The sequence below is a fragment of the Phragmites australis genome, chromosome 2 (genome assembly GCF_958298935.1).
Source record: "Phragmites australis chromosome 2, lpPhrAust1.1, whole genome shotgun sequence".
Classification (NCBI taxonomy): domain Eukaryota; kingdom Viridiplantae; phylum Streptophyta; class Magnoliopsida; order Poales; family Poaceae; genus Phragmites; species Phragmites australis.
The window spans coordinates 410,867-436,330 of NC_084922.1; the positions used below are offsets into that span (position 1 = coordinate 410,867).

The window sequence follows — 25,464 nt, forward strand, 5'->3', positions numbered from 1 at the left end:
ATAATATTGTTAAAAAACTCACGCTTGTGTCAGGTTGGCTTGCCGATGTTCATTTTTGAATAATGTCTTTTTCAATCGAAATGTTTAGTTCAATTTTCTTGTTCAGTTCTGAAGAATATCTTGGCTGAATATTTTGGCCTTGACTGAACTGAGTAGTTGCAGGTCTCATTGGCCTGAACTCGGCAGTAGCAGGTCGCAGGATTAGAAATGTGCTGGGTTGCCGTGGCGTGTTTGGATTGGGTAAGGCAGACTTTGCCTTAACACTGCCAAAGACAGAGGATACGGAAAACAGTGTCATTGCAGTTGCAGCCAACCGCCAGCAGGTCCGTACATGGCAAACAGGAGCGTGGTCCATTCTTCAATAGACGACGATGACGACGTTTCCAACGAGCTGGCCCATTCGATCCAATCGCTGCACGTACGTGTCCATCTATTAGACCAAGCATGCATGTATTTGAGTCACACATGATCGATCGAGGAATAACAGTAAGCCCACTTAATCAAGATGTTGAGTCGGATACTGGTGATCGGTGGGACGGGGATGATCGGGCAGCACCTCGTGACGGCGAGCCTCAACGCCGGCCATCCCACGGCCGTGCTCGTCCGACCGGCCACCGTAGCCGCCGACTCCGGCAAGGCCAGGCTTGTTGTGGCTTTCAACACCAGCGCCTGCATGCATGCAGGGGGGACATCAACGTCGCGATAGATTGGTGGCTGCGATCAAGCAGGAGGATGTGGTCATCTCCGCCGTCGGCCACACCTCGCCGGAGGAGGTGACGAGCCAGCTTGTAATATAAAGATTCTCGCGGCGATTCAGGAAGCTGGCAACGTTCAGGTACGCATGCAATAGTTTCTTCAGATGTGTCCTGCGTGTATACAAAAATTTCTTGATTTGTTATAGAGCCTTTGGATTAAAATACATATCCTCCGTCCTAGAATACATGCAATAGCTTCTCCACATATCATGCACTTGAAATTTACATTTGAAATGGTACGACGACGTGGTAGGCAGCTTGATTAATCTTGTATCAAAGCTGATTATATTGCAGCGGTTCGTTCCATCTGAATACCGCTGCGATGTGGAGCCAGCGGAGCAAATGTTGGAGCCGACAAGGAGAATTCTAGGGGCCAAAGTTTGAGGCCGTGTGTGACAACCCGTTATCATCACTTCTATGGTTACTATGTGAAAAACATAAAAATCAGATATTACATAAATGACAGATCATCAGTACTCATCACTTAAGAGTTATAAGTGATAGATTCTATTATGGTCCGTCACTTATGTAGCTTCAGGTCGGGGCCAAACTATGACCTATTATCTATGACAGGTCATCAGTGATGGGTTATAAAGTTACTCTTCATTGATGGTATTAATGATGGATGAAGTTGTGATCCGTCACTAATGATAAACTCATCGGTGATGAGTCGTCATATGCTAATCATCAGTGACGGATCTCTCTTGACTAGTCATAAGTGACAGATGATGTTATAACCCGTCACTGATGATAAGTCATAAGTGACGGGTCATATCACTCATGACTCAGTTTTGTTATTAGAACTGGCCAGGTACTGTCTTTTTATTATTTAATTTGCCCAACTAAAAACTAAATGTATTGTGCAGATCTAAAAAGATATTATGCAGAAAGGTTACAACCATACTATAGTTGAATATTTACGCATAAAAGCACAAATGTAAACACTAAACTTATAACCATACTATAAGTAAGATTTAAACCAAAAAGGAATGAGACTACAAATATTTACAGAAAAATACATCAACAAGTTACAACTTATGTTTAACCTATTTCATGAATTTTCATTCACGCGTTGAACAAAACTGGTGTAGGATACGACGGCATAGTAGGCATAATCAGTGATCAGTGATCTAAATATCCTCAGCGCTGATATCATGGAGAGAGATCCATGGCGTATGGCATGAGTGGTCAAAATTGCGATTGGAGGCCTCATCACATCCTCTTGTTTGCGTAACTCACACTTATAGATAATCAGATACTTCTTGTTGTATATGAACAATGTGGAAGTTTATTCTTCTAAGCGTGTACAGAGGCAGTTCAGGTACCGATAGTTGGTTCCACTACCTCCCCTACGAGACGCTGGACGGGCGCACGAGTAAGTGTGTTATTGTACGTACCATTATTACCTTAAGTGATCCATATTAAAAAATTATAACTGTTTATGTTACGTACAGGAGGAGCGTACAGGGGACCGCATGCATGCAGTACTGGTCATCCATTAATGCCGAGCACATAAACAGATAGACGGAGTTAGCTGCGATGGATGTCGTCATTCATGCTGGACAATACGACGACGACACGTACTGGGAGTACCTTTCATGGTAAAGTTCGCGCACGCATGCCACCTTACTCAACGGACTTGTAGAGCCAGCCCCTAGACCCTTCCTCGAGGATCGTGGTCGCTTTCTTCATGTTGTGGTAAGTGGTGCGGTACTTCTAACGATTTTCATTAATTAAACCTATGTATTACTGACATGATCCTTATCTTATACAGACCGAAGCGGCGTACGAAATGCATACACAGACAAAGCAAACTTGTGGGGAAGCAAGCGGGTCATCAATGTGAAGGGATCAGAACCCTCTCTAGGACTACATGAGGACGAGAGGGTCTCGCTTCCTGTTCGTGTTACGTGGTCTAGGTGGTTGTGCCCTGCGTTCAAGGGGGTACGACCTACCAGTTATGGACCTGTCTCGTGCCTTCCACAATAGGCGTTATCCAATACCCGTGAGGAACCCGTTTGGGCACAGTTGTGAGAGGCACCTTCGGCAGCGGAGCATCATATGTCACGTTCTGGTGCCGAAGCCGATGAGCGCACGGAGGCTCCTAAGCCCGAGTAATGTATACTGGGTTCACAGCCCCTGCAGTGAACACAGTCTCCTCAGACTATGATGACACTTACACCTATAGTATCGAGTTATCACGAAAATATCATTAACTCTACGCAGCATACGCCTTTGAGACTACATGGTAAATTAAGAATTTTAAAATATACGTTTAAATTAGCAAATAATTTCTATTTTTATCGATACTTGGTAATTTCTAACATTAATGTGTTTAGGCTCAAACCATGACATATGTTCATACTAATGTTTTGACTCAGCCTTTAGACAACAAGTGACCAACGCTTTAAGCATAAAATGATAACACCTCTATCCTGACTCTATATCTTTAAATACAAAGTGACCACATAACATAGATTTAAACATGAAATGACAACACATCTCTTTCTGTCTCTGTCAACGGACATTACATGATGCAGCCGATCCTAACATAAAATAATAAACACTGAGTGTTATGTGATACAACACTTTCCGGCATAAAATGACAGCATCAAAGAGGCGACAACCGAGGCCAGGCCATATTTGGCACACGAGGTGCCGAATATAGCACTTTAGCCATATTCGACACCTCATGTACCGAATATGGGTGATATTCAGCACATGAGGTACCGAATATGGGTTACAGTGCCATATTCGGTATCTCGTGTGTCGAATATAGCCTGACCAGTGTTTTTTCGACATACGATGTATCGAAAGTTAAATTTTAGTAAATAAGGTGCCGAATATAGATGCTAAAATTATAAATACGATGATATTTGCCTATTTCGATAAATAGGGTCGTGTATGCTGTCAATTTTTTCCCGTATTGTTGCGTGATAGCCCAGCCCATAAGACTACGCCGTTTGGGCTTCTTGAGGCCTCCAACGAGTTTGTGAGCGGACGGCCCTCCCTCGCTGCCCCTCTCAAGTCTCAACTCCATCCACCGCGCCGCCGGCTGGTACGCGCAAGGGCGGTACCGGCGGACGGAGAGATCCACTGCCCGAACTCGCCATGGGACGGCGGATCCTCAACGACGCGCTACGCACCATGGTGAACGCGGACCGCCGGGGGAAGGCTACGGCGCTCCTCCAGCCCATCTCCGGCGTCATGGTCTCCTTCCTCAACATCATGAAGCACCGAGGTATTCCATTCCTTACTAGTAGTTACCCTCCTCCTTCCTCAACATCATTCCTGTTGCGCCCAAGAAGCAGGGATATGCAGCATCACCAAACACCAGGATCTCATCGCTGGTCGGAAAAAAGTAGGGCTTTGATACTAGTTTGGGTTGATTTGCGAGTGATTTTCTACGAGAGGGGTTGAGCTGACAAGACAAAAAAAGGAACTCATTGATCCCCTCATGTTGAGATCAAATCTGCCCCTTCCAGTACCGCCGTATGCTTCATCACCGATTCATTATACGTCGTGTGGGTGGGCACAATGTGGTGACGTCTTATCTTGGCACCGAATTCATGTCAAATCTGTGGGTTCGTATCAGACAGATGAAGGCAAGAGCGCACACTCATCAGATGTTACCATGTCTATCACTAGTATCCCATGCTGAATTTCTTTTATTTGACCTTTTGACAAATGTTTGGTCTTCTTTTAATGTGAGTTTCTCTTAGACTAATGTGAGTATTTCGTACAACTCTAATGACTCGAGACGGGTATGTATTCCGCTTTTCTCTTAGACTAATGTGAGTTTGAGCTAGTTATACTTGTTCAACCTGTTAGAATTCCGCCCTAATATTGGACCTTGAATTGCAAACTCAAGGCACTGTGCAGTTTTTCTATAGATTACAGAGCACATTGGAATACAAAGCGACATGGAGTAGTCACGTGCTTTTCTATTTTTTAATTTGGGTTATGCATGTGGATTGCAGACGGATTTTCGGAAATTTTGGATCTTTACAGGATATGAAACATTTTCTTTACTGCACTGTTTGCTGTTTTATTAATATTTATGCTTCCAAATTTTATCCATGTTTGACAGGGTATATCAAAAACTTCGAGGTCATAGATCCGCATAGAGTTGGGAAAATTAATGTGGAGCTTGAGGGACGTATTAAAGATTGCAAAGCTCTTACTTATAGGCAAGACCTCAGAGCTAAGGAAATCGAACAATACAGAGTTCGGATGCTTCCAACACGACAGGTATTTTTATATACTCGTATTTGGCTTAAGCCGTTTTACTTGTTCTATCTTGCTACTGTATTCATATCAAGGAAACGGATGATTGTTGGCCCAGAGTATCTTGATTGAAATGTTTGATACTTTATGTATTCTGTTATTAACTGTAAAATTATATACAATATCCATTGTGCCATCAAATTTATGGCCAGGAGTAGTAGATCAGAGTGTACCATACAGTGTTGTACCAGTAGTATAACACTTATCAAAACTTGTAAGTTGACAAGATTATGTTGTATCTTTTCAAGTGACAGTTGTGTTTCTGAGGAAACAGACACTTCTCATCTATCATTGAAAATGATTGTCGAGGAGTTGTATCAACAAACTATAAGTAATGACAGCATAATCAAAAGCAATACTATTGTTTGAAATGTCCTCAATGCAAAAGGCCCATTTAAACATCAAAGGAATTGAAAAGCACAGGTTTTCTCTGAGCCTACAGTGACGTCTCCAGGACTTCCCTAATTTTTGTTGGATTATCTTCCTCCCAAAAGTATGAAAAGGACTCACTTTCATTTTTGACTTGGAAAGTGAGCAAAAGCACATACTCCGATGTTGATTATACCAGGCAACTAACTCATAGGGTTACCTAGTGTACATACTCCATTCAGATTCCTTTCACTTGTACCTAGGCAATGTGCTACCCTTAGGTTAGGTTTGCTTATAAACCTATTGCATTCCTTTGATGGTTATGTCTTCCTCAGTTTAGCTTCAGATGTAGAGTATGCATTTCATATGTAATTTAGTGTGGTATCACTAAACCTGTCCTGTTTATTTGGTTTGATTTGCTTTGCAGTGGGGCTATGTAGTGATTACTACTCCAAACGGCGTTTTGGATCACGAGGAAGCAATCAGGCAGAACGTGGGTGGCCAGGTCCTTGGTTATTTCCATTGAGAAGGAACAGTGTTACCTAGTCCTGAATGAACGGATGGATTGTGCCCGACTGGCATTGTTACCCTGTTTGTTATGACTGAAGCCATCTGTTTGGACTGTTGCTTTTGTTCATGGCCAACAAGAAATGCAATAACATGTCAAAAGTACGGCTCGCAACACTAAGAAATTCCAATTGTTGAACAAACAAAAAGACTGTAATTTCTCTTTTGGACTGATATCATGTAGATCCGTTCCGCATCAAGATATTTGGAGATACATGAGTAATGCTAGTTTGAAATTCTGTGATCTTGCTGAGCAGCACAGCTCGGACCTTGTCAAGTAGTCGTGTATGCTTTTCCGAGAGCTTGCCTGTAGTGAGGGTTCAATCACTGTTTGGGCTATGTTTCTGTTCTTGTTTACAGCACTTCTAGCCTCAAGCCAGTTGCTGCAGATGTTCATGCATCTAGGTGATAAATGATGAATGTGACAGATGTTTGAAACTGATGTCACTTCTTCTGTGGGGCAGATGCCGATGTGGCATGAATTGGCTGGGATTTGTGTGGAAGTCGGATTAAGTGCGTCATTCTTGGGATGAAAAGGGTCCGGGATTTCTTGAGATGTTCTACATTGTCTCTGGCTCCTGTCAGAATATGCCGCGGTTGTAATCCTATTGCGTCACAAATATCTCCATGAATTTGTGGTTATCGGTAGAAGTAGAGCAGTATTTGTTAAAAAAATACTATACAGATTTATTGTACACAAAAATACTATATAGATTTAATGTTTATTTATTTTTTGTAGCTTTAAGGTCGCTTCTCAAATCACTACTGAAATAGAGCAAAATCATACACTGTAACTACTTTGCTCCGTGACGTCAGAGTATCCCATTCCCCACCGGCCGCACGGGAGCTTCACTAGGCCTCGCGAGAAAGAAAATATAGACGCGAGGAGGGCGAAGAAGCCAAGAAATGGGCTCCAGTTCACCGGCCACGCGGCCTTCTCCGACGGTGTTCCCGCCGCCGTTGCCCACCCCCGGCCGCGGCAGGCTCCATCTCGCGCCTCCTCACCCCCACAAGCGCACCGGTATCTCCTTATCCCTTCCTCTTCTTTTCCCCCTTCCATTCGTGTTGATTCCAAGACTACACCCTGTCTCATGGACGAGTGAAAATTTAAGGCTGGCATTACTTTTCATCAACCAAGTCTTACCTTTCAACTGTTTCAAAGCTATTAGACACAATCGACAGGATAAGGTGAAGAAGTTATGCCTAGTGTCATATCCATCATACTGACTTGAATATTTGCTTATTGCTGCTGTCGTTTGAATCACAAGTTTTCTTAAACTACTATGTTTCCACTCCCCCATAGAAATGATCAGTGGATTTTACTATGATAAAACCAGGACATGTTTTACCTTTTTTAAAAAAAAAAAAACTTGTTCTCTCTATACGATTGGTTCAAAAACCCGAAAGCTTTGGCCTTTTGGTGCTGTGAGCTGCATTTCTTCAGAATCCCCTTTGGGGATTTTAAACTTTAATTTTACTGCACACTATTTTACTTGTATACATTGTTACACTGACTATATGTTAACTCAATACTTTCTGGTTCTAAAAAAAATAGCGTTTATTCTGTTTTTGCATTGATAATAATAATTGTTAATCCTGCTGTTGTAGGCAAAGTGAGGGTTCTTACCATCAAAGCAACTCATAGTGGTCTGAGTGATGTATCTGTACAGAGCCCTCCTGATAATGAAGTCTCAGTGACCGGTGTTGCTTACAGCTTTAGAGGAGCAACCACGTCACTTACGAGTGAGATCCTAACCTCATCGTAGAAGATTACTCTTGTTAGACATGGTTTTAGCTCATGGAATGCAGAAAGTCGTGTCCAGGTTAGTGTTCATTTTCATTCAGAGGGTGCTACCCCACTTGCTTTTTCCAACTTCTAATTTACTGTGGAGATGTATGAATGCGGATTTGTAATGCAATTTCTGTTTTACACATTAGAACACATGTTCAATCAATCTTTTTATCAGTTCATTCAAAATACCAGTTGATCTATTGTAGTGACTGGAAAAATGGATATACTAGCCATATACCACTGATAATAAGTCTGTAGTCCTTGCACAATTGTTTAGGAGTGAACTAAGATTTGTAACTACTTGAGTTCATGGCACAAAATAAAAAGTTTGTTTTCTCCTGGATAACAAGGTGCGCCTTTTGAATTCATTAATGAAATCGTTGCTTTTGTCTAGGGAAGCTCAAATTGTCTGTGTTAATAGAAACTGGTGCCAAACAGGCAGAGAAATGCCGTGACGCTCTTGCAAATATGAAGTTTGACGTTTGCTTCTCTAGTCCTATTTCATGAGCGAAGGCTCCAATTTCAAGTCTACTATCTGAATGTAATTAGGAACAACATTAATATGATGCATTGATGCCTAGCTGTGTAAGGTATAAATGACATTTCTATACAGTCAACTGCTGAAATTATATGGCAAGGAAAGGAAGAACCCCTTGTTTTTCTTGATTCATTGAAAGAGGCACACCTCTTCTTTTTAGAGGGCATGACCAGTGGTATTTATAAACCTTGTAGCTCATTATCCTTTGTTATTCTTTTTTTCCATTTCTGCAAATTGATCATATTAGGCCATCTCCAATAGATACTCTAAAAATTTATCCTCTATAACACTATTACAGCATCTCCTAACACTATTACAATATCTCTTATTTTTTCTATCTCCAACAGCTACCTTATTTACTATTTTCCATTACTCTCCTCCTTTATTCGGACCCACAACCATACTCTCATGGACAGTATTGCGGAGTCTGTTTCCGGCTATAAATTTGCCGTCTCCTCTATCCAACCGGCTTCCCTGTACATATACTGTAGCACTAGATAGAGTCTCTGTTGGAGACGGTTGCTGGCCGAGCGGATCGGCATTTCCTGTGGCACAGTGATTTGCCGGTGGATGCCGACTCGGTTGGAGTTGGCCTTACGTACTTGGAGGCAGCGGATGCTGAGAAGCAATATCCAGAGTTGTACACCAAATGGAGGGAGGACCGTGCAAATTTCCATGTTAATGGCATATACCCAATTAGGGAGTTGTGGGGAACAGCAAGACAAGCTTGGGAGGAAATCTTGCTTACTCCAGTATGAAATTTTCAGTCTTCTTATTTCTTTTCTTTTAGGGTGTGTCCTCAATTTAATTCAGGTTTCAACTCTTTTTTTTTGACAGGGAGAAAACTTCTTGGTGGTTACACACAAATCTATTTTGCGGGCGCTCATCTGCACGGCAATTGGTCTTACTCCTGAGAGGTAAGTTAGGCCTTTTCTGTGGCTGCAATTTTGAGCTTTATGCACACCCTTCACGATCGGAAAATATGAAAATCATTACAATTCGCTTCACTCGGGACTTCATCACAATGATCTTTTTTCTTTCCTGAAATAGCAAGTGAATAATACAGGTTTTGTGCCATTGATGTAAACAATGGCGGCATGTGTGTCTTCACGGTCAACAAGCAAGGAGAAGCTATGCTCCAGCCCCTCAATATGACAGCACACATGTATAGTGATCACACCTATCAGTATTAGTTTTCCCCCTCTTCATTTTGGCACATGTATTCCTACTCTGTATATTACACTTTCATTAGACACGTCATTCTTGAAATGACTTTGTACATGTGACCTTAGCGCGTACAATGATAGGTTACACAATTTTTTCCAGTCAGCTGTGAATGTAAACTGAATTGTGTGAAATTTAACTTTGAGCATCGATGGTTTTCTGTGTATCACCATCTGCAATGTGCTTGCTCAAATTCCTCGTGCGTAAAAATAATCTGCTGTACAGTAATTTACTTGAGGAATTTTCTTTAGAGCAATTTCCTTGAAGAGCTGATAAGTACAGTCGAGATGCTGTTAGCCTAATCAATTGCTAAATGGCCAGTCCTCTAAAAAAACTGATACGGCTTGTTTGGTACCCAAGAATTCTCCATAGGAATTTCACAGAATCTTTACAGAAAACATAACAATTCCTACAAGCCTTGTGGAATTTCCGCAGCACAAACAGGGAAGAGGGTATTATATATTGATTATGACTTATGACAGTGGACTAGTGGACCTTATTAGTTAGTCCAAAAGGAGATGATAATGTGTCCGTCCTCTAGACTCACAAAATTTCTGATCAGAAAACAATGCAGTCGTAACCAGAATGAGATAAGGACCTCTCATCTTACCCTCCAATATCTAATCATGGGAAGTTTGGACCTTCATCACGGATGATTTAGCTAAATCGACTAATCATTTTGAAATTTACATGTCGAATCGACACGTCTTTAATTTGTCCAAAGATAGCATAAGATAAAGTTGGCACAATAAAATAAAATATCATTAGTTGAAGTTGTAGACATGGATGAAAACTAGGCAAAGCGATGTTGTGTAGTTCCAGACTGTTGATGCAGCAAAACCAGTAGCTGTTACACAAAATAACTCTGAATCATACCATTTAGAAGAGGTCAGTGGTAACAGAATTGAAGGGCTACCTCTAACCGTGCTCATGGCAACAGAGGGCACGCCAAGGTGTAAATGGAATAGATGAGGACGAATAAGCAGAGGGGTTTTGGAGAGGGCAGGTAGCGGCCGGGGAGATTGGGAAGAGAGAGGCAATCAGGGGATTGGATGGGCGTGGACGAAATGCAGGTTGCACGTAATTGATTGTATGCATTATTTGATCGTGGTTTTCCTAATTAACATGCTTGATTGTGGCCTCCTAAATGACTTGGAAGGAACCAGAAAGGAAATAGCAACAGGAAGGGGTAGTGGGGAGGGACAATGCATTCTCAGCCTTTAGATGCAATGACATGGCATCAATCGAATATGTGTTGTTGGATGTGTAAAATTTTTATGTTTTTAAAGTAAATATTTTAGAAAGTTTAAAAAGTTTGATCGGATTTCAGTCAAAACGTCATATATTTAAAATCAGAGGGAGCATATGTTTACCGATCTAAGTGATTTTTATGCTTTCCGTAGTCAAAGTTAAAGTTTGATCGGATTTTTATGTTTTCCTTAGTAACGATCAGCCTCCCTATGCCGCAGATTAATAACACAAGCTCTCTCTTATGTAGCCATAATCCTTCATAATAATTCTTTTCATCGTCCGACATCATTTATTGAGCTAGGTCCATTTCACGCATATCGCTGCCATGCCAATCCAAGCCCAAATTGGTCTAAAATTGCGTCAATTTTCTCCACTTAAGCTTTGTTCTGCACTCTTAGCACGTAAATTATGCTCCAACTTAGCAACTATTAATTGGTTCTCTGCTCTTTTAACCAAACTAGCCCTAAGAAATTTTACTCTCAGAGTACATAACTGAATTAAAAGATGTGTATATTTAGCGTCTAAAATACATAAGAAATTAACTAAAAATATAGAGTTGCTTACCAAAAGCACAAAGAATAGGAATACCAAAATATGGAGCAGTAAGGAGTGGCGAAAGTACAGATTATTTAACTATTTATCACTTTTATCATGCATTAATTTGATCTCTTACTAATATATATAAGACCATCTGAATCACTGAATATATACCAATATAGTAAATTTATTATTACTCATCTCGTAAAAATGTCAAAAAGTTAAAGTTAAATGACCTGAAAGCGCGGGGAAGAAGGGCGAAAGCTCCAAGCTTTGAGACCTCTCTCTCACCGCGGTTTCCATCCATCCATCCATCCATCCATCCCCGAGACTGATCGAGAGAGAACCACACACACACAAGACTTCCACTCCCAACCAATGGCGGCGATCACTGCGCCGCCGCCCCCTCCTCCTGCCCCTGCCGCTGCCTCCACCTCCCACCGCCGTTCCCGCCTCCGCCGCGCGCCTCTCATCCGCCTTGCCTCCTCCTCCTCCCCCCGCCGCCCAACCTCCTCCGCGTCGTCTTCCTCCTGGTCTTCGTCCTCCTTCTCCGGAGCCGGCAGTGGTGGCGGGGGCGAGATCCTCCACGTCTCGCCGCCTCCCCCGCCCGCCGCGCCTCCTGGGGCGCCCGTGTACGTCACGCTCCCCGCCGACGCCGTCGGCCCGGGGGGGCGCGTGGCGCGCCGCCGCGCCATGGCGGCCTCGTTCGCGGCGCTGGCGGCCGCCGGAGTTGCAGGCGTCGCCGTCGAGCTCTGGTGGGGCGTCGTCGAGCGCGAGGGCCCCGGAGAGTACGATTGGGCCGGGTACCTCGAGCTCGCCGCCATGGCGCGGCGATACGGTCTCCGCGTGCGCGCCATCCTCGCCTTCCACCAGTGCGGCGCTGGGCCGCACGACCCCCTCTGGTGCGTCTCCCGTTTGCCCTCAGCTCCAAAAAAAAGGACCTTTTTCATATGTTATTCACTTCTTTTGTTAGGTTTTAGTACATGCTTTTCAGTCTAACAGTTTTGGTGTCTAACCTAAAATCCTGGAACACCATCCATACTACAAAAGGAATTCACATTTGAATGGGTCGAGGGACTGCATGTTGAACCTCAATTTGCACAACTGTGATGAAAAGGCTCCAATCTTTTACTCCATTTGGTATGTTGTGATCAGTGATGACTGATGAATGTATATTTGTTATACAAATATGGGTGATTGTTATATAATCTGAGGAGATCAGCATGATGCATTGTGCATAACTACATGAACGACATATATACAAATTTGAAGACTACTGCCCATTAGAAATTTCTCTAAGTCTGCCTAGCTGTTTATGTGGTGGAGGCAGGGCCAGAGCATATTCACCACATTAATCATCACTCAGGAGCAACAATGCTGTCACAACACTGGTACGGAGCCGTGGAAGTGTCAAGGATGTCACTTGTTAACATATTCTAACAAATATGATGGGAAGCCTTGTAATTTTTTTAGACTCATTTTTTTTCCTGATATTGCAACTTATCCTTGATCTTGACTTATCCTTCTTCCTGCGTGTAGCCAGAATCAAATGCTTCTAAATGACTAAATCATGCAGCGTTAAAGAGCTAGGGGAAAATTGAGTAATATTTAATCAAATATGTATATTTGCTTTATGTGTTAGCACTTGCACTGATATTCCAAAGGATAGTAAATGGTAGTGCACACCCTTGGCACATGGATTGCCCATTTAGAGATGACAGAGTGTCATGCCAAGTTTGTTTTTTTTTTTCGAGGAAGCAACAGGGGGATCTTGCCCCTACCTGAACTTTTACTCAATGAATTTGACCCGGGGTCAAAATAATCAGCCAGGTTCCAGGGCATGGATAAACATCAATGGGGGGGGGGGGGGTAGTTACAAGCTAACTGATTTCACGCAGAAGGTTGGAACACCAATTTTGAGCTAGAACCACTTTGTCAGCCCGGTGAGCGTGGCTAACCAAAGCTCAGGATGAGTGATCAGGAGCTGGACCGTGGCGCCATCTGAAAGTTGAACATGGTCGAAGACCATCCTGTTACGCCTCTTCCAGACAGTCCAAGGGAGCAGGAGCAACATCGTGTGCAGCAGGTGTCGCGGCCAGTGAATGGCCGAGCAGCTCCCCGGTGCAGTCAACACGCCCAACACGCATAGGAAGCACAGAACGCCAGAGGGCAGGCGCAGAACAGGTGTTCAAGAATTTCAGGCACATTTGGACAGAAGGGGCAGCCTGGGTTCGAGATGCAGTTTATGTGGTGGAGGAAGTCACGGGTCCTTGTCTTGCGGTGGCGCGGGATCCAGAAAAAGACTTGCAACTTCTTCGGGGCAAAATTCTCCCAGTTGTGCTCAGCGGAGGGCAGCACGACACCCGGACCAAGCAGTAAAAGATACACCTGCCTGGTGGTGAACTCTGCCAACGATCCGCGGAGGACTCGTATGTTCGGGCCTGCCTCCAGTAAGTCCGTTGGGAGAGCTTGGCGAAGAAGGTTGAGCTCCAAGCGCGTGACGCCCGTGAGTCACTGCTGGAGAGGGAGGCGAGCTCATCTTGAGCCGCAGCAGAGATGTCTGGCTGCGTTCAGCGAGAGAATAAGGCTGGCAGGGCTTCACAGAGGGGCCCAGAGAGCTCTAATCCAGAATGCCGTGGTGGTGCCGTCGCGGATTGACATCGTGGTGAGGCACATGTAGTCGGAAGGAGCCGTAACAGGGCATTTCATGAGTCAGTGTGCTTCCAGGATGGTTCGGGTCCATATCATTGCACCAGATACCACCGTCGAATCCACCGTGTCCAAGGTGTGTCGACGCCCGTCAGGAGCTTGTGCAGGGACTTCATCATGAGACTTTTGTGCTTCTCTCTCTCTCTCTCTCTCCATGTTGCTATTGTTGCAACAAGAAATTAGATTTCATCCTTTTATGCACCCCCAAGATGACTGAAACTGCATAAGCTTATCTTTCTGCCTAAAAGATGATGATGACAATTTCGACAACAATAATTATGGATGAGAGGGAGAGCGAGACGGAGAGTGAATTGCTCTACCAATAAAAGTAATTGGTATTCATCCTGGCTGTAGCCTCTAGCATAACAGAAGGTGGTCCAACAAATTGTCACATGAACTTGTCTAACATACCCGTTGTTAGTAAACAAAAAATTGATCAAGTTGTTGGTTAGTCCACATAAATGACTTCCCAAATAGATGAGTGCACACTATATTTCTTAGGAATTAATCCGTATTGCCTCCTCTGTTTTCTAAATACTCCATTTTTCATCAAAACATGACAAATTACCTCCCTGTACAGTTTAAACTACATCAGTTAAACCAGTTTTTGGCCACATTGACTGCCATGTCATCTGACCAATGCATAAATATTGGTATAACTCTCTTACATGTTGGTACTGGTAATGTGGCAGAAGGGTTGGTGGAGACGTGGCGAAATGCAAGATAAGCGCGCATGCACATGAATATCAGTGTAATTTGTTTCCTATATATTGTTATAGGATGACATGTCTCAAATTTGATCCGGAGATAACAAAAACTGTTGAAAATAAAATAGGCTTGTAAAGAATGTTATGATATTAATAATTGTTTTGGCAAGCAAACACATGGACCAAGTTAATTAAAGTCATTAGGGACTAATGCCAATGTAATATGGTAATGTGATAGAAATGGAAGCTAGTTGATATATGACTCTGAAGTCTTTGAACTATGATACCTCAATTGTAGATGATGTAATTGTCAGATGCCAAAATGAATTTTTGTGGCAACTTTTTGTCAGCGTTTTAATCAGTGGAAGGCTTCATAGCATCAATTATTTTGCATGCTGAATGTGCTAGTACTTGGAGTTTTCCACAAGTGTCACTTGTATGGCGGTTACATTTAGCTTGAAATATTTATCTGTATCATGTAGCAAATAATGCAAAGCCACAGGCCATCATGTCAGGTTTTTGCGGTACAAAATCCATTATGATTTTTCCACTTTGTCCTTTTTTTTTGGTCTATACAACCAAGCTATTCATGCTTTTCGTCACTTTAGTGGAAAGTTCAATTCACTGGGTATCGCATTTATGCCCACAAAAGTATCTCCCGTTTCTGATTAACGGTTGAAATATCATCTCTTTCCAGGATCCCTCTTCCACAATGGGTTCTTGAGGAAATGGATAAGTTTCCAGACTTGTCATATACTGATAAACACCAACGGAGAAACAAAGAATACATCTCATTGGGGTGTGATATTCTCCCTGTTCTGAAAGGAAGATCACCTATGCAAGCTTACTCGGACTTCATGAGGAGTTTCCGCAATACTTTCGAAGATTACCTTGGGGCCACAGTAACAGTTTGTATTCTCCCTTGGTGTTTAAGCACATAAGATTAATTTTACACCGGCAAAAGGATGTAGCCCTCTGACACCTGTTGTCTTTCAGGAAGTTCAAGTTGGAATGGGCCCAGGAGGTGAGCTTAGATATCCGTTGTGCCCAACTGAGAAGCTAAATCGGCCAGGCAGCTCATCGGAACTTGGGGAATTTCAATGTTATGACAAGGTAGACTGCCAAATAATATAGTCTTAAAATCGCTTCAAAATGGAATATTTTGTTATGCTGGGGGGTGGAGTTCGCATATGTGATGATCAATCTCAAGGTGTTACTTTGTCTTGTTTAGTCTACTCAGGCTTATGTAATGTGTCAGGTTATTTGTGACTTCAACTTGTAAGTCATATAGGTTACTGCACTCCCATTTCAGCTTATATGATGTGTAAGAGACCGAAGGATGGCTTCAGCTTACTGAACAAGGCCATAAGTAACATGTCCATGTGGCCTTGGATTCAGCTTGTAGGTTCATGAGCTGAAGCTAAAGCAATATTAAGCAAACCTTGTGTGATTCTGTCCATTGCTTATATCATTTTGAGGATGCATAAGTGCAATACTGGAAAGAAGGATTCATGTATTTTTACAAGTTAGTCTCAGTGAACTGCATCCTATTGCGAAACAACAATCTCATGTGTGTTCTTGCATGGTTCTCCTGAAGGTTCTTGATTTTGCATCTGATACTATCTTTGCATTACAAGATTGAATTTTGACGTATTTATGCTGTTCTACTTTGACAGTTTATGCAATCATCATTGAGTGCTCGTGCACAGATTCTTGGGGTGCAAGAGTGGGGGAACGGCGGTCCAACTGGCACAGATGGCTCACAGAAGAACCTTGAAGAAACTAGTTTTTTCCGCGGTGATGGAGGATGTTGGGATACACCTTATGGTCGGTTTTTCCTTGAGTGGTATTCGGGAATGCTTCTCCTCCATGGAGAGAGGTTGTGCATGATAGCTGATGCAGTCTTCTCTGGCACTGGTGTGACCATATCGGGAAAGGTTGCTGGCATACATTGGCACTATTATACTTGTTCACACCCATCTGAACTGACAGCTGGCTACTATAATACACTATTAAGAGATGGTTATCTTCCTATCGCTCAAATGTTTGCTAGATACAAAGCTGCATTATGTTGCGGTTGTTTTGACCTGAGGGACACAGAAAGAACTGATTCGGAGAGCAGTCCAGAAGGGACTCTCCGGCAGCTCCTAGGAGCTGCTAAAATTTGCAATCTTCCTCTGAATGGTGAAAACTCTGTGACAAGGCTGGATGACACATCCCTGAACCAAGTCATAAGAAGCTCAAGGCTCTACTCGGGTCGTGCTTCAGGAACATCTTTTTCCTTCAACTATGTTAGGATGAACAAGAGCTTGTTTGAGTTCCACAATTGGAGTCGATTTACTAAGTTTGTTAGGCAGATGTCAGATGCCAGGACCTTTCTTGCAAGACTAGACTTCAGGAGAGGGCAGCGATACCTGTCTTCGATGTCAGTTGTTTGGGTAGTTAGTCGGGCTTGTGCATATACATGAAAGTTGTCAAATTGATTGGAATCATGTACCTGTAATTTCAAAAATAAATGATTCGACGACATGGAAGGAAAAGTTTCGCTCGGTAAATGGCTCATTTTAGTTGCCAGAAGGGCAGGCTGGGTTTTTCTCCTGACCTAATCTCAAAGTTCTGTGTTGTAAAGTGATAGTTGTCAACAATCTTTGATCTTTCTGAGATGATCTTTTCTATGCTTTAGCATGCCCTGGTGAATATTGTTTTATAGTTTGATTGTTGGTATTATTATTGTTGATATTTAGTAGTTATGAACGTCATGTCATCGGCTGGAATGCACTTCGAAAATGTAGTAGGTGAGTTGTTGTCCATTTTTTTTAACTTCAGCTTTTGTTTCCACTGCACACAATAAGATGGCTATACTGCTTTAGTGGATTGAACTCCACTTTGGAATGTATTATATTTCCCTACTTTTCCATAGTTCATAATGTAAAATGTTTCTCCATACAGTTACTGGAAAAATGGTGAGTACTTTCCGAGACTGTTGATGTCGCAACTCCGAAAGGAAAAACAGTACCGTCGCCTACGTGTACTTGCTGCAACCAACATCTAGCCTAGTAGCATGGAATTTCAATTCTAGTGGTATTCCGGAAGTGTGTGGTGTTTCAGCTGCGTTATTGTCCAGGTAGGCCCTAACCACGGGCAAGTCTTCCACTTCCACGTAGCATGGAATAAAAAAAAACTAGTTTATACTTTGATTTTAACCTGGCAAACAACTCTGGATTGTGTTGCATAAAATGGCCACTTATTTTACTGGAAGATTCGCTTGTCTATACTCCTGAAAATGACGACTACAATATATAACCATTCCTCAGCAGTGCTGGATCGATAAGAAACCTATTTTGGCTTTTAGGCATGAACAATTCTATCAGTACGCCAGTTCAAAATCATTATAGCTCAACTTGATATGCTTGGAGCATATAAAATGAATAAATATCTTTACAAGAGGGAATAGTTAACTACAAAAATCAGATATGTTTCCAAAACAATCTAACCTCCAAAAAGAACTGAAGGGATAACAAGGCGCCTCCAAGTCCAAACTCATCACTGTTCCACTTCTGAACAACGAAGAGAAGAGACTTGCATTACAACAATTTCAGTTTGTAGCTTTGTTCAACAGAGTTTTCAGCACCGAGTGCTTAATATGTACATCGTTGACAACAATTGTGATTTGCACAATTACACATTTCGTACAAAAAAAAGATACATTCATCAAACACAATTAAGCTGCTAATGCTATCTAGCAACAGGACTAGATTAACAACGGGTGAAAGCTGACCTCATCAAACAAGAACTTATGCGCACCCATGGAACAAAGCAAAAGGCTGGAATGCATATCAACCAGAGCTCCCACAAGAACTATCAAAGTGTGCAGCAATATCACTAACCAGCAGTCTGATGACATGGCTACCAGAATGCCGTGAGATCTCCATGCATTCATCCAAGTCTGCATTGCACGCCAACTTCACCCACTCATGATCATCGTCAAGATCCTTGATATCAAACGTGCCGACATCCATCCTCAGTCTTTTATCTTTCAATACAATAACACTGCCAGAGCATGGGAACCGGAACCTTACAATGTCTTCCTTAAAACTCGCCTTTATTGTTACAGTCCCTGAATGTTTCATTGACACCGAATTACTGGGAGGGGCGAAAATTGGCTGGTCACCTGCTGAAGTGAAGAGATTCTTAAAATCTTTGGAGCTACCTGAATCCTCTATGAGCATCCTGGAAAGTGGTAGCTACGGTTCCTGAAAAGGCTCTTTGGTGAACTCCTCTGGATTAAGTTGAGGTTCTGCGAATGTCGAAGCAATTGGCTTGCAAACAAATGTCTGGTTTGCCGGACTTCCCTGGCATAAGCCTTCCGAAGTCCGTGAATTTATGCTGCCTTCTCCAGATGAGCTTCTCGAGTGAGAAACCTTGTCTGCTTCATGCTGAGAATTGTTGTTATTGTCTATAAATCCTTACTGGGACATGAGAACACCAAAGTGGCCATCATTTTTCAAGTGACTTTTGCAAAGAAGAATCTCTGCCACTGTCAACAGCAGGGTCGAATGTTCTGCAACTTTATTTTGAGTTGCTTTCTCTATATTGAGAGAATCCGATGAAGGACCGACAGGAATAGGAAGAGGACCTGTGATAGATGTGAGATTAAATGCCACGTCTGAGCCTTGAACAGACTCATTACCTGCTTCAATTTCGAGAGAGACCGGTTGACCTTATTGATTTTTCGAGATGGCCAACGAGAAATCTCGTGCTGCCTGCAGATGCGCTTCATCGTTGTAGGACATACTGTCGTATACAAAAACAGAAATTAGTTAATGTTCACAATATCCCAGAGTCAACCCCTTACACTGTTACCGTCATTAAAAAAATCAATTTTTTGCCGCATCTGGTCCCTCTTTATTATGTTCTAAACGGCAATCAGCAGATCAGCAGAAAAGGAAGTTGACAGAAAAAAGGGTTTACAACAGACAACGCACACAATAGACACAAAACAAAAGAAGCTTCCCTGCAAAATACACCATCATGCATAGGAAGGTCTACTACATTACCATAGCAAGCAAATCTAATCAAGGCCACTAGCAATATCCCGTGAATGCAGGGATATCAACAGAATTTTTTTTGCCAGGATGGTTCTACGTATATGATATATGACAACCAATGTCCTTTATGAACCCCCCCCCCCCCCCGGCATCCGAGGAATATGAACTGTAAAGTAGATCCAGTTTGAGTCTCAAGAATGATCTTTGGATAGGAGCGTGTTTGAGTCTCAAAGAATTATCAAGACATCACCTTCTGTAATTCTAGATTTTAAGAAGAGATGCTACTTACTATATCTCCAACAACCTAGCCATGGTTTCCCAACAAGCCAACGCCGACAAAGTTAAAGTAAAACTAAAATCCCAAATGTCAAGCTGCCAACTATACCAAAGAGGTAGCTGCAATTTGCAAATAAAAAGAAATAATACAGCATATGCATGCAACATGGAAGCTTAAACCAACATGTTATGCTGTCATTTTGAAATTTACAAATTGCACTAACCAAACTACCATATGGAGATTTAACAAAATTGCATATCAGCCGAGTATGGCCACCCAGGAGTTAACGTTAGGTCAGAATAAGCGGGACACTAGAAAGGAGTATAGTGAACTTGAATATTAGAAGCATACCACCAAGGCTTTTAGCTGCATTTTTCAGTTTTCAGGCTTCCAGAAAAATATTGCTGAAGAACCTCTAAACTGATAGTTTTTTCAGCTTTTCCTCGTCTCCTTTCAGGGGGTTTGTTGGTTTTGTGAAGCAATGAAGAATCAGAAGCACCGCTACCATTTGGTCTACCAGCAGAAGTGCCATTGTCTTGAGAGTAGTCATCAGCCAACAAATGTCCCTCTGACATATTTGAAACTTTCTTATTCCCTTTATCAAACTTGTGGACTCCATGCGTATCACCTTCAGGCGATTCATGAAGGCAACCTTCAGAATTATCAAATTGCACATCTGTCTTGAATTCTTCATTCTCAATTTTTAGCATGTTACTAAGTTGAAGAGAAACTCCATTCGAGTCTCTGCCACCAACCACCTTTAGACTACGAAGACACTGCTTCATCATAGTTAATATAGACTCCAACAAGGCATTTTGATCATCTTCATCTCTACAACTGGGTGGCAGGAAAAACTCTAATATGTAATCATCATGTCCAGTAATATGAACTTTGTAAGCATATTGCAAAGCAGCCAGCCAACCCAAACATACGAGCATAGTGTACAAGGGGATACTCCAACTTACAGAACTGCCTGATATCTTTTGAAAAGCAAGGTTTGCGTGAGATAAACTCTTTCCCAGAAACTCCTTGCCCCTTCTGTAGGTGATGCTCTACACAGGCATCTCTAAATCCCCACATATGAGCATCGATCACGTGAAACGCAACATCACTGGTTGACATGCAGACCTCCCCCATGCAACTTCCGTCAAAACTTAAGCAACTCTTCTTCAAACCACCACAATGTGCCAATACACTTCGATACTTACAAGGAACCCAGGTTTGTGCTAAAGGAAGCTTGTGCTCTTCACATAGTACAGTCAAGATCTCCAGTATTTCCACCAGAGCAGTTTGATGGCCTTCATTACATATCTGAGTAAGCAAGTTGATAAAAAAAACATAAACCACCCCTCATAGCATGAACAGAAAACTTATTTGTCCATATTGCAACGATTGAAGACTCACCTGGACATTCGGATGGTCCAATATTTCAGTACTTTTAAGATTTACTGACTGCAGATAGCACAAGCAATATTGCATAAACATGAGGGAGTATTCAACAAAATTTCTACTACATGCAGTTGCTATAGCTAGTGTGTAAGGTTATTAACGTCCACATATCTAAGCAGTTATCACTGGAATGTGTATGTGATGTTAAAACAATACAGTAGGCAAAAACAAAAAAAAGGGACGAACCTCAAGAGCTTTGCAAACTTTATCGACCTCACAAGCATAGTTTATCTTCTTTGATGTCATAATAAGTTCGACGACAGCAATACACGATTGACCGGAAGGATCAAAGACAGGCAGGGCAACAGTGCCATGAACGTGGTAACTGATCGCATGCTTCAGCCGTGGATACTCAGTACTGCTATAGTACTGCACATTTGGTGTCCACTCAGGCACCTTTTGCTTATAGACACGTCCAGGTAGCCCCAGCTCTCCAACACTGTCCCCATCTACTGAAAACATGTACATCATGGATACAACCCTGTACTGAAGTAGCCTGATGCTCTGGTGGTCAAGTACAAAAGGATGTCCAGAAGTAGTAAGCACATAGCGGTCTCTGTTCTTAACTGGTGCCCAGACCTGAACCAACAAATGTTGATCCGTGGACTCCTTAAAGTACCTAAGAGCTTGCGTAAGCCTCTCCTTGAACAAGCAAGAGTCATCTGTGCCATCTTCATCCAGAGATAGGTGAAACTGCCATTTGTGATTGATCCGTTTAACCCTCTTAACTTGTAGTGTCAGAATTCCCTAGATAACAAAAGTGAATTGTAACTGGAGAAAGGCTACGATAACATATAAGAAAGGGACGCTGCTGCTGATCAAATGATGACCTTTCGGGCCAAAACCACCTATATGCAACAGGTAAATCCCTGTTTCTATATGGACAAACCAAGCTTTGTACAGGCATCGAGTTTTACGAACCTATTCGATCTATCCATTCATTAAAGTGAAGCAAAATTAATTCTGCAACACACAATACACAGTCCAGAGCCAATGAAATGAATTTGCCCTAGTTTATTCGGCAGGTAAGTAAAGCTGATCTCATTGTCGTGATTCTACTTTACTATAATATAATGAGACAAACAAAATGTTATCCAACTGCTTCAACTTTGAATACAATCTAGTAGTATACAGTCGATGGCGTCATAACCCACCACTAAATCTAGTAAATACAGCCTGAGCTAGCTTTTGAGACACCACACAACCACTAGGAGTCACAGCAAAGTAGTCCATGCATTATAGTCTAAAGTAAATGACTCAGGCAACAATAGTACAAGAAAGGAGCCTCCTTTTGTAAGCACAGTAATTTATAGAGTACTCCTCCCACCTCCTTAGTGGAATCCAATTTGCCATCAACAAATCTTAGCAATCATTAGCATTAAAAACCAAGCATGGCCCCACCGAGTCGGAAAGAAAGCCAGTTTTTTTTTTATTAGCACTAACTAAACAAACGCATTCGTGTCATTACAACAAAGAGATGTTGCTAACTTTACAACATTTTATCCACTTTTTTGCAATAGGAGGCACAAAGGTTCTGTTTCATCCAAAACACACAAGGCAAATATTATGGGACTAATAAACATGCCAAAGTCAACAATAAAGCCGGAAACTTGATGGATCGTACAGCGAAGATTAGGTCAGTAGCGTATTAACGACAAGAGTAACAGCAAGATTCCAAGTGTTTATCCCTTCCAACTTCGGTACAGAAAGATTCCGCAAATCCAATCAGTGTCAGCCAACCCGAAGATGAGCACAAAATCTCAAGCGAACCTCCCAAAGCGTCTCCCTTTCTCTAATCGTTCCAAAATCGTACGATCCACGAACACATAAGAGAGAAGATGAATCAAGGAGTGCTAGCAAGTCTGAGAAATGCTCACCGGAGCGGGCCCGTTGGACCTCCTCGACGACGGCAGCGGCGACTGCGGCCTCGGGCGCCGCGGGGGCCTCGAGCGGGAACAGCTGGCGGTCGTTGAAGAGCCAGAGCGGCGAGGGCGGCGTGAACCACGAGGAGGAGTTCGCCGGTAGTGATGCCAGCGGCGGGGAGGCGGAGATGGAGGAGAAGAGCAGGGACGTGGTGAGCGAGTCGAACGGCCAGGCGTCGCCAGGGCCGCAGCCGTCCCCGGGCGCGGAAGAAGGTGAGGGGTCGAGGTCGATGTTCACTGGTAACTGCGGGCGAGCCTGTCAGCGCTAGCGGCGACGGCGACGGCGGAAGAGGAGGAGAGAGAGAAGCGGAGGAGGGGCAAAAATAAAAAAATTGATAATAAATATCACTGTATTTATTAAATTGATAATATATCAGCGTATTTGTAAACCTAGCATTTATATTCGGTATCACAATCATCAAAAAATCAATTTTTATATCTAAGACACCGAAAAACGATAGACCCAACATATATTCGACACCTCAGATATCGAAAACTCTCTGTATTCGACACTTGAGGTGTTGAATACAACGCACAATACCATATTTGGTACCCTGAATATAGGTCGCCTGTGTCGTTTTATCACGCACATCGCATCTAGTTGTGTGTAAATTTGTTTCAATGTAATTTTATCAAAATTTTATTATTCATTTAATATATTTGTGTAGGTAATTTTTTAGGAAGTAACATTAGGAGGATACAAATTCTAATTTATCAATTAATAATATTTGTGAAGTACGATTATCATAGAGGTTACATGCGTTGATAAATATTATATGGGATATGTGGTTTTTCGTTGCTGCACGAATGAACCCTAACCATAAAGAGATGACGATAATAAACGTTGGCATGTACGGTACGTCTAAAGACTAACTTAATAGCGTGCCACCACTAAACCAAATATGTTTAGGAATGAAAATAGACTCAAGTTATAATAGATGCTCTCTACTGAGTGTATCTAGGATATTTTTCCTTTCGCGGGGCATCAGGGCCCTTCGCTTTAGCGCGACAGGTCATCTCCCGCTTCCTTTCTCTCTTTGCTTCGCGTGTCTCAGCCACGGCACACTCCTTTGTTGCCTTACTCATACGCTCCTCCTCCTGACGTTTGAGCCATAGTTGCTCCTACTTTTGCTTATACTCTCGATGTTCATACACTTCCCTTCTCCACTGCATGCTCATGCCGACCCACCACTTCTAGTGTGTATTTTGCTTCATATTTAGTCATTCCATGAAGTCATAAATAGGTGAAGGAGACTGGACAAATAAAATAAGAGGGGGGATTAGTAAGACAGTGCATGAAATCGTATGGAAAATGTCACATTAGTGATATACATTGTTATACCGGTGGATACTCGTATGATGCTTGTCGTATTGGTAGTTGGCACACATGAAAAAGCGTAGGACATAGGTGTAGGAGATATCCTGGAATTTGCGAAGCCTACAAAGGTCATCATAGAAGCACATCGACGGTTCGACCCATTGGGGGATGAAAATTCGCTAATATTTCTTGGATGGGCTTGATGGAGCTGAAGAAGATATTGCAGTTGAGAAAGCTAAGAAATGAGTGATCAATCCATATATGAGGATGAGGTTATTTATGATGGCTGGTGTATGGATTGAGTGTATGGGCTTGACTGGGGGCTAGAGCATAGAATTTCCTGTGAAAACTGAAAAATTATGGCATTGATGCTTGACAGAGATTCCCTGTAAAAGCTGTTGCTTAGTGTGATCATTTCATTCTGCAAAAGTTCAGCAATGAATTATTATTGCCTCTGTATGGAGACATAGAATCCTATAAAAATATTACCTGTGAAAGCTGTTAATTTTAAGTGGGTGTAAAAGTAGCATATATCCCTTTGATCTTAATCAAAGTCAAAGCTTGCTTTAAGCATTCATCCTAAAGCAAGCACAACCAGATGTTGAACGGTTCATACAATCAAATGGTTGATGTTTGAACTGCAATTAATGTTAATCTTCGAGATGCTGGTGATACAATCATAGTCTATACCAGTCACCAAGGTACTCGTGCTAT

The 25,464-nt window shown here is 42.3% G+C and overlaps 2 protein-coding genes and 2 pseudogenes across 3 annotated transcripts; 3 read left to right on the top strand and 1 right to left on the bottom strand.

Moving 5' to 3' along the window:
- Positions 1-3,734: 3,734 nt before the first annotated feature.
- On the top strand, positions 3,735-6,222 carry LOC133892018 (small ribosomal subunit protein uS8my-like). The gene is made up of 3 exons (XM_062332764.1): positions 3,735-3,996; positions 4,846-5,006; positions 5,839-6,222. The coding sequence occupies exons 1-3, from the start codon at positions 3,867-3,869 to the stop codon at positions 5,935-5,937; spliced, it is 390 nt and encodes a 129-aa protein (XP_062188748.1). The 5' UTR covers positions 3,735-3,866; the 3' UTR covers positions 5,938-6,222.
- A 147-nt stretch (positions 6,223-6,369) lies between these two features.
- LOC133892029 (probable 2-carboxy-D-arabinitol-1-phosphatase) lies at positions 6,370-9,710 on the top strand (annotated as a pseudogene).
- Positions 9,711-11,610: 1,900 nt separating this feature from the next.
- On the top strand, positions 11,611-17,445 carry LOC133892038 (beta-amylase 1, chloroplastic-like). 2 transcript variants are annotated; one of them, XM_062332780.1, is made up of 5 exons: positions 11,611-12,222; positions 12,371-12,460; positions 15,434-15,644; positions 15,733-15,849; positions 16,413-17,445. In XM_062332780.1, exons 1-5 carry the CDS (start codon positions 11,699-11,701, stop codon positions 17,202-17,204), a joined length of 1,734 nt encoding a protein of 577 aa, XP_062188764.1. In that variant the 5' UTR covers positions 11,611-11,698; the 3' UTR covers positions 17,205-17,445. The 2 variants fall into 2 exon arrangements, with proteins under 2 accessions (XP_062188764.1, XP_062188771.1); XM_062332787.1 differs by lacking the exon at positions 12,371-12,460.
- Positions 17,446-18,154: 709 nt separating this feature from the next.
- LOC133910164 (protein NLP3-like) lies at positions 18,155-24,024 on the bottom strand (annotated as a pseudogene).
- Positions 24,025-25,464: the final 1,440 nt, after the last annotated feature.

Coding starts and splice junctions, on each gene's coding strand:
- LOC133892018 (XM_062332764.1), top strand. CDS start 3,867: ATGGGACGGCGGATCCTCAACGACGCGCTACGCACCATGGTGAACGCG. Junction 3,997..4,845: donor CAACATCATGAAGCACCGAG/GTATTCCATTCC, acceptor CATGTTTGACAG/GGTATATCAAAAACTTCGAG. Junction 5,007..5,838: donor GGATGCTTCCAACACGACAG/GTATTTTTATAT, acceptor TTTGCTTTGCAG/TGGGGCTATGTAGTGATTAC.
- LOC133892038 (XM_062332780.1), top strand. CDS start 11,699: ATGGCGGCGATCACTGCGCCGCCGCCCCCTCCTCCTGCCCCTGCCGCT. Junction 15,645..15,732: donor ACCTTGGGGCCACAGTAACA/GTTTGTATTCTC, acceptor GTTGTCTTTCAG/GAAGTTCAAGTTGGAATGGG. Junction 15,850..16,412: donor AATTTCAATGTTATGACAAG/GTAGACTGCCAA, acceptor CTACTTTGACAG/TTTATGCAATCATCATTGAG.